Source organism: Poecilia reticulata, linkage group LG6 (assembly GCF_000633615.1).
Source record: "Poecilia reticulata strain Guanapo linkage group LG6, Guppy_female_1.0+MT, whole genome shotgun sequence".
Taxonomy (NCBI): domain Eukaryota; kingdom Metazoa; phylum Chordata; class Actinopteri; order Cyprinodontiformes; family Poeciliidae; genus Poecilia; species Poecilia reticulata.
In genome coordinates, this window is record NC_024336.1 from 19,341,155 (window position 1) to 19,350,416 (window position 9,262).

At 37.4% G+C, this 9,262-nt stretch overlaps 1 protein-coding gene across 1 annotated transcript; it reads right to left on the bottom strand.

The window, feature by feature from the left end:
- Positions 1–918: 918 nt before the first annotated feature.
- On the bottom strand, positions 919–9,038 carry LOC103466236 (probable E3 ubiquitin-protein ligase HERC4). The gene is made up of 23 exons (XM_008411684.1): positions 8,702–9,038; positions 8,041–8,161; positions 7,850–7,926; positions 7,371–7,592; positions 7,200–7,291; positions 6,964–7,094; positions 6,414–6,538; positions 6,258–6,337; positions 6,057–6,175; positions 5,900–5,959; positions 5,549–5,654; positions 5,242–5,437; positions 4,624–4,772; positions 4,427–4,543; positions 4,235–4,333; positions 3,741–3,917; positions 3,506–3,646; positions 3,233–3,399; positions 3,099–3,153; positions 2,923–2,993; positions 2,267–2,450; positions 2,092–2,194; positions 919–1,630 (listed from the first exon to the last, which is right to left on the bottom strand). Exons 1-23 carry the CDS (start codon positions 8,910–8,912, stop codon positions 1,419–1,421), a joined length of 3,015 nt encoding a protein of 1,004 aa, XP_008409906.1. The 5' UTR covers positions 8,913–9,038; the 3' UTR covers positions 919–1,418.
- Between the last annotated feature and the right edge of the window lie 224 nt (positions 9,039–9,262).

Consider the following 9,262-nt stretch of genomic DNA (forward strand, 5'->3'; position numbering starts at 1 on the left):
GTCCCACATGACAAAAAGTTTGATGTCCAAACTTTTTTTAGGTGCCAGTAACCGTAAACAGATGAACAAATAGTGGAAGATTCACTGAAGGTAGCACGTTGTTTAAGTGGATTGAAGTACACCTCATGTTAATTTTTAATGGAAATGCAAAAATCTTCTCTCTGCAGTGGATTTTCAAATAAATACTTCTAATACAATTACAAGCTATTTTAAATCATAATAAGCTTTAATAAGGGTGTGTTTACACCACAGCCTGAAGTGACCCAATTTCGATTTTTTTTGACGTAATGCGACCTGTGTCCGATTTTTTCATGGCAGTGTGAACAGCACAGGTCGGATTCTTTTTCGAATGTGACCCATATCCGATACGTATCGGATTCAAATGCGACCTAACACTTAGGTCGCATTCATCCGAACTGAACTTCACTGATTCTCAACAAATCTCAATATTCTGCGTCCTGATACACGCAAGCGGGAAGAAAAACAACAACCATGACGGACTATAATGAGGATTAAGTTGTTAATATGCTGCTCCGGCCGGATAACAACTTCAAATATGTAAGCTAAGCTCCACCGTTAGCCTCCATGTTTATTTCCGCAAACACTGAGCACTTCTTTTTTATGGCAGTTGGCAGAACACCGAGAACGCTGACGCTATTGCGCCCTCTAGTGTGCATGCGGGACACTTTCAGGTCGTTTGCCAGTTCAGACTGCAGAAGGTCGCATTTACTGGCAGTGTGAATGGCCCCGGCAAAAAAYTCGGAATTGGGTCACTTCAGGCTGCAGTGTGAACGCACGCACGTATTTAAACCATTGCAGAAACAAAATGTGTTCATAATCATGTGAATCTTTCATAAATATGTAAATAAATATAAAACAGAATTTGTCATTTTGTGAAACGTGCACAAGCAAACACAATTTTAGAATTAAATCTCAAGTTTTATTCGTTGATTTTATTAAAGAAATATACAGATCTTTATAGAGATAATTGGAAAAAATAAAGAGCATAAGTAAATCAGACCATCCTTCGGCCCACACTTTTCAGTTTATAGTTCACAAAGTTGATTTTTAACTTAAATTATTTAATAGCAAGGAAACAAAATAAATGAAGAAAATGTCCCTTTATCATTATCATCAGACTGAAGGAAAAACTACAGTCCTCTGGTTACATGACATATTTATTTGAAAGAATATTTTTAAAATCTCACTTATTCCACATCAGTCTGATGATTATTTTAACGTCTCAGTAAACTAAAGTGTAACAATGAGTTACAAAACATGACAGTAACAACTTCTTTGCAGGTTTTGATTAAAACTGTTTTAGTTTAAAATCTGTTTTTCTTTATATACACACAGTTTTCATCGTTAGGGAAGTGCTGTGTCCGTGAGTAAAGACCCAGTCAGGGATTCATCCTGAATCAAACACACTGACTGATCCTTTTGTTGCTAAGAGCTTCGGTCAGCTTGGCTTGCATGATGCCTTTGGTTGAATACAGCGGCAGTTCCAGGGTGGAGAAACACGTTTGTGTCTCAGGATAATACTGGTCATCCTGCAAGGGTTTAACTTTGATATTCATCTTTATCTTGTCCAAGCCGAGGATCGGCACCCGTTCAAATCCAGTGACGAACCCTGAGGGAGGTAAAAGAGGTTATCAGTGGATGTGAGCTACACAGCAGGAATAAATCAGCTTTTACGGAAACTTTCTACAAAGAAGTATTAACTTTAGATGTTTTTTTTTGTCACTTTTGCACAGACAAAGTAATAGTAAGTGGCATATTTGTTCATCTGGCCATCAATAAACGAAATCCAAACTTTGTTGATGCCATAATATTCTGTCCTTTGTACTGCCGTAATTCAGCTTCAACAAACAAGCAAGGATTGTATCAGAAATTACATTGAGTTGGGGTGTGCTGTGGTGGCGCAGGGGTTAAGCACAACCCACATATGGAGACCTTAGTCCTCGACTCGTTTCCCGTATCTTTTTTTTTTGCTTCTAAGTTTTCATAATTGAAGTGTTTTCTCAGGACGAATAGTTTTTCTGGTTGTGCTTTTTCTAAATAATGTTGGAAACAATCTAATTTCATACTCACACAGAAAGCTGTTCTTCTGATTCTCCGTTAGCTCATCAAAAACTTCCCAAAACATCCGTATGACGGAGTGGTCGGCATTGTACTCGCCCTCATAAACTGTGTTCTTAAAAGACCAATACCTGGCGTCAGCGATAATTCAAACAGCTCAGAATACAATCTATCACAAAGAAAGTACCTGTTTCAGCTTCCCCCAGTCATAGAAATCTTTTCCAACTAGGATTTCTTGCAGTTCCTTTGGTGTAAAAAGTTTCACCAAATCCCAGTCACAAACTTGGAAGAAACCTCGCTTGAACTCATAAAACACAACTTCCACTGATGTGTTGAAGACATAGTTCACAAAGGCGTCAACAAACTCTCTCCTGTTGAGTTGATGAAAATTGTCATTCACAAACATGGGTCAGACACATATTATAACAGAAATTTAATTGCTTACTATTTTTAATAACAGTTTACGACTAATGATCAAATATTGGATTCCGAACGTCTGGTGTGGATTTATTTCAGCTGTGTAAGTGAACCAGATCTAAATAAATATCTATGTGGTCGTTAGACTTTGGTTGCCCAACCTACATGTGTTTTATGGATTTGAAGAAGAAGTAGGATCATGTCCATTGAGGTATTTAATGGAGACACCAGAGTATGGAGCATCTATGTGTTATTCTTCAGTTGATTTATAAGGTTTCATTTCCGGCTAAATTTTTTTTTTCAAAATTGCCTTTTTTGTGGAAAACTCGAATATATTTATAATTTAATTAAATAAATGAGAACAAATTGAATCTTTAGGAACGACTCATAAAAAAACCCCTCAGAAATAATGAAATCATGTCCTACTTGTTTTTGCTGGTAACTTGCTTGTCAGGATTTTCCGGATCAAGATCAATCTCAGTTCCATCCCATGGGATCTTTAAGGAAAGGAAATGCTGGTGTTACTTTTCTCTATGTTAAAAACTGTTAGATATCAAAGACCTAAAATGGATGGTGACATTTCTTTTCACTTCAATACTCACTGTAAAATACATCTCATCTGGGTCTTCTTCTGTGTCCAGGATGGATTGCAGACCCCTCAAAGAAAACAACACAAAGATACATTTAATGATAAATATTTTTTTATTATTTAAAACCATTTATAAATTCTACCTACTTGCCATAACTTGGACTGAATTCTTTCAAATCGTCCAGTGAAGGCCTCGCTCCAAGCAACTTTTTGAACAGCACCAGTGGGAAGGGTAAGTAAACGATCACCTTGTTGTACAAAGCCAGTCCACACAGAACCCCAAACAGGTAGAAACGCTGGTCCTCCTGTGAAGCCTGATATTGGTGGGTTAGATCATTAATTAAAAAAAATAAAAATAAAAAAAAGAACTAACTAAGCTTAAAATTAGAAAGTCTTACAACATTTTCCTACAAAACTTACTTTAGAGGAGAACCACGCCAGTGTTTTGGAGTCATTGAATGTGAACATCTCAGACTCAGTAGACATCAACTCATGAAAGACTTCATGGAAAAAGTCTTTTACGTAGACATGATCAATTTCATAGTTCTCATCAAAAAACACCTGGAATGCCAAAGGGTACCAATAAGATTTCTTCTCACACTCCACAAAAGCAGTTAATAACTCAATTATGCTTAACAAGCTTTCAGTCTTGTACCACAAGTTTTCTCTTGTAGTCTTCCTGATCAACCTTAGCCAGCATTTTGAATGTGTCGTTTAACACAGATGCTCGGTTTAGGTTCAGTTGCAAGAAAGGAGGGTTAGGGTAACACCACCCAAAGCCCAGAAACATTTCCATAAACACCTGCTCCAAAAAACTCAACAAGAACTCCTGCTGTTAAGAAAAAGAGATCCAATATAAGTACACAAATTTAGGGCACAGATTGCAAGCTCAGTAAACACAGAACATAAATAGAGAAGCAAAGTTTTGTGGTATTGTAGTTTCTCAAAAAGGTGTATGTGTTTTTTTTTATTATCTGGAGTACATAAACTTGTGGTTTTCAACTGCATATATACAAAGCATATACAGATGTGTATATGCATACACCCATATGCAGAGTCATGCAATAAATTAAATTATTATTGAAAAGCTAATTTATTACAGCAACTTGATTCACAAAGTGTAATACATTATAATAAAACAGCAGTTACCCAGGTGAGGTCAGTATTCATGCCAAAAACCATTGTCTTTGTTTGCAGATCCATGACAATCGGGAAGTTGCACAGAACAAGTGGCTCATCACGCACATACTAAAAAGGTAAAAAGCACAATATGATCTTCGAGTTACTAGTTATTCAGTGTTTTTACAAACAGGATGTTAAATCTGACAGAAACTTTCTTACCCTGCGTTTTGATTTTAAACGCCAGATTTGCAGTTCTCCGAGGAGAAACGTTTGGTCGATCATCACATAAAAATCACTTTCTGGCAGCCTTTGAGACTCAGACATCCTGCTGTTAACCTGTCAGGAAGACACGGACAAGACCTTAATTATCATTAACAAACAAACATGTCAGTCCTGTTTCAAATTATGATACTAACATTGTACATATACTGAAGAACTTGAAGCAGGTTCCTGACACCGTCACTGCGAGGAGCATCCTCAGCAGACAAGATCACACAGAGAGCTTTCCTCCACACGCTGACAAATCGCTCCATGGTGGATGACGACAGCGAGGACCACCACTCACCTAGAGATAACAACATTTGTTGTGACTTTTTTACACTTATATGTTGTTCAGTATGATAAGTGACTGATTTCCAATTAGATGTTAAGCATAGATTACATGATTATTATTAATTGAATTGAACATGATTGTATATAATTACAAGGATGAAGTGAAATATATTTAAGTGCAAGACATGATTTATTTGAATAGAAGAAGTCTTTTATTTTGAAGAATGCTTAAGTATCTAGTTCTGTTTTGTCACTATCTTGCTTTGTTGATATTTTGGTTGTCTTGGTTACGAACAGCTGTTGCCGTTATCAGCTGTCGCTGTTTTCTCTCTTCAATAAAGAACTGAACAGAAAGGTTCAGTAAAAGACATACRAGCCTCCGTTTTGTTTGAAGAAGCTTCACTCCGTAACAACATTAATGTTTACCAAACAGAGCTTTAATYACTTGCCAAAGTAATTTCAGCTAAACTAGGTAACAGTACCTAAAACCTTGAGGCTTTCCCTTGACAGACTTGTTACAGCAGTAGCGACCATCTCAGCTAACTTGCTGCGCTGCTGCTTTCTGTGCTTCTGGAGGACATGAAGAAGCTCATTGAGGAGCAGAAAKATCCTCAGACTCTCCACTCCTACTGGGTTCTTATCAAGGAGAGGAAGCAAACGCAGAACGGATGCTTCAACCTGACAGATAAATACACACAGTGGATTAAAGGAAAAAACAAATGGAAGTATATAAAACAAGTTATCATGTAGTTGTCTGAAAAAAAAAATTGGACAGGAAGAAAGACAAACCTCTATCCAGACATCTTCTGTCTTCACCAGTTTTTTAAAATGCAGTCGAGCCAGTTTCAGGTTCAGACCGTGGTACTTTGATGAGGTTTTAAAATGTTTATTTTTTCTGAGTAGAAAAGTAAAGAGAGTCAGCATCAATTACTASACTGAAATAAGCGGTATTTCAATAATTGAATAACTGGTCTATTTTAAGACATCCATTATACTGAAAAATAAACATACATTTATTGAAGATTAATAGAAGTAATACAATTTTTGTTATGTCCATTTGAATTAGAATATWAGTGAGCTAAAAGAAAATGGGATGTTTTGCCTTTCAAGTTACAAAAATGTCAACAGTTGCATCTTTACCCTTCTTCAAGGAAGCTTTTGTTCAAACAGGATGCAGATGAAAATGTCCTGTGGATTTCCCTGAAGAGAAGAAGAATAAAAGTCTCAGTAGTTTTTATTTAGAGTAACAGAAATTGACGTCATGTTATTAAGTGGTCTGTTAGTGGTAAATACTCACTGCTTAATCTTTTTCCGTGACTTTGCATCACATTTAGACGTCCAGTTATCAACCAAATCTTCTAAACCATGCTGAGTTGCTTTGCTGACTGTGTTAGTGTCTGAATTTATGCTAACGTGCTTTAGATAAGAAAAAACAAAARTGAGGTGAGGTGACTGATCCTGTTGCATGTTAATCTCTCTGTTAACATGCAACAGGTACCTCATCAGAAGAGCAGGCTGCAAATGAACAGTTTTCTCCAGCAAAGATAGTTCCAATTCTGGAATGAACTGCATCTGAAACTAGTAAAGAAGTAAATTACTATATAAAGTTAACATAGTATTTAGATTTTTATTTTWATTCTATAGATAAAGTTACCTGGAGGTAGRCGAACAGGTAGMGGCACAGATGRATTGCTTTCTTCTCTGTTTCCCAGCTGACCTTGAGTTTCACAACCAAAGGAGTAGACTTTTTGGCTGTGTGTCAAAACTAATGTGTGATACCTGGATTGAAAGAACATCATAAACATTGTAAACACTATGCTGGTGATTTTTATTATTATTGTTAAGCAGTGGGACATTTTTTTTCTCCTACCAGTCCTACTGGATAATAGCTGTATGAATGAAAGGATAGTCTCAAAATGATTCAACTTATTCAATGCTCAATAATCTGTGCTATTTAAATAACGCCATCAAACAGTCGGCCAAATTTAGATCAGGAACATGTCAAAGGGTGAAAAAAAGTGTAGTCCAGATGCAACTTAGTAGATATTAGTGGGGATATATTTGAGACTGACTGAGTAATTTTGCATTGGAGAAATAAATTGAAACTACTACATCTATTGTCTCTTTTCAAACAATAATTTAATGTGGGTTTAAGACAACATTTTTCCTTTAAAGTGTTYATGATACAACAAGCTGTAATTTACCTCCCACATGCAATCTTGATAACTTTTGCCCCCCAAAGTTCAGCAACAAGTCGAGGCCGGAGTTCATTTCGCAAGGAGTTGTGTCCGAGTTGTCCATATTGACCAGAACCGAATGTGAACACTGCCCCATGCTGAAAAATAAAAACACACAAATGCTCTTCAAGCATTAACGCAACACTTCAAATAAGAACAAATGTGAAGAGCAGAAATTAGAGGCTTTTATTTTGTTGCYTAACCTTWGTCAAAACGACGGTGTGGTCCTTTCCGCAGCAAATGTCGCCTGCTTTCTTCAAATTCAAACTACGAACACAAGCTGGTGTATACATGTCTAAAGAAAAAAATATGAGMTTAGACATTTGAATATGTTATTGTAAGTCACAAAGCTATGAAATAATTTCCAACAGCACCTTTTGTGTCTCCTAGTCCGAGCTGTCCACAGTCGTTTCTGCCCCAGCCGAACACGCCTCTGGACACGGAGAGGGCGAAGCTCTGGTCTCCTCCTGCAGAGATCTGAACCACGGGGACGGACAACAAGGATTGGACTTGCTGAGGTGATCTCGCTCCTGAACTTCTCTTCCCCAGTCCGAGCTGACCCCTGGAGTCCAGGCCCCAGGTGTACACCTGACCCTCTGAAGGAAGATCACCAGGATTGACTACTGAATCCACATCACTACGTCATGAACTGCTCATGTCATGTCTTRAACATCTTAACTAATMTTAAGACTCTTGAAATCGCAACATGATTATGGTGCAAAAATGAGTAGACAATTAAAGCTTAGTAACAGCTGCTTATGTCAATGTGATGAAGGAAAGACCAATAAAAAGAAAATATTAGAAGACTGAAGTTAATATCATTTGACATTGACAATGTAGAAATATTGAAAACCTTTTGTCAGAGCAACTGAATGCCGGCTCCCACACGCAACCTGTACAACTGGTATGCTAGAAAAAGAGTCCAATGTCCTGCAAGAAAGTCAAAGAAAAATCTTAATCAAATCTTAACAAGAATCAGACGACCTGTAGCATGAATCGAAGCTGCTGGTATGCCAGCATAGTAACCTTGCTTTGCTTTCTCACCTGGGTGTGTACGGGGTGTGGGTGGTGTCCACGCAGAAAACAGAGCCTTTCTCAGACAGCAGCATCACGACGTCATCTTCACAGCTCACTGCCTCAATCTTCTCCTTACACTTCACAAACTCTGCAAATACACAAAGATAATTCATATGCGTTGGATTAACGTAACAATTTACTCATTACGACATCAGACTGATGTCAGCTCTTTTTTAGCATGGTGRTTGTTGCATCATGCTGCGGGATAAGTCAGTAATAGATAAATAAATGTATAGCAATTCATGAAATCTTGTCTTTGTCTCTCCTAAATTTATTTTTTATTAACATTATGCATACAAGATTGGTTGGTGGAGCAGTGGAAATTTTAAAGGAATGGGCATGGTCTCCATTGATGCCACTGATTGTAAAGTAGGGGGCGGAATCACAATATCATGCACCCATTCTTTTTTTTTTAAGTATTTAAAGTTATAGCGTATGCTATTATCAGTCCGTGACAAATTCAAGTATGTCGTTAAAAGCCTAAACTAAATACAAAACACTGCCACTGATAAGTGAATAAAAACAGCCTAAAACTCAGAAATGACAAAAAGAACAGACTTCATTAGTGTACTCGAAACGCATTTAAATACTAAAAAAAAAAACACACACAAAAAACACAGATACTCACTCTGTTTTCCTCTTACTCTGTTTCCATCTTTGCTCTCATTAGTGCGCAAAATGAATGCATTCCCGTTACATTTAAGGAAAGCCAGCACGCTGCGACCTGCTGATAGATCCGTGACATTATGACCRAAATTTAAATAATGAACTCCTTCTTCTGTGATGGGGTCTCCTTTGAGGCAGAAGCCTCGCTGACAGTCTTCTCCCCAAGAAAACATCTCGCATGTGAGCCTCTTCCGGACAACATCTGATGTTTATTATGTTGCTCAGCTGACTGAAACGAAACCTAGCAGAAATATGAGAAACAAAACTTATGCACGTTTCTGAACAGCASGGGGCGGGGCTAATCAGCTGGCTCACCTCAGGTAAAATGAAAACGAAACTGAGCGCAGAATTTATTTTTAGCTTAGCTTTAGCTCGAAATAAATTAGTTTAGCTTAAACTAAAAATAAATGTTTTCTGCTACGTTTTCTTCGCATTTACAGACGTCACRCCTAAACGAGTTGGAGATGTTCATTTTTCAAACAGTTTTCTTTTCCCCGAGACAATTAACAATCCCGTCAAATAT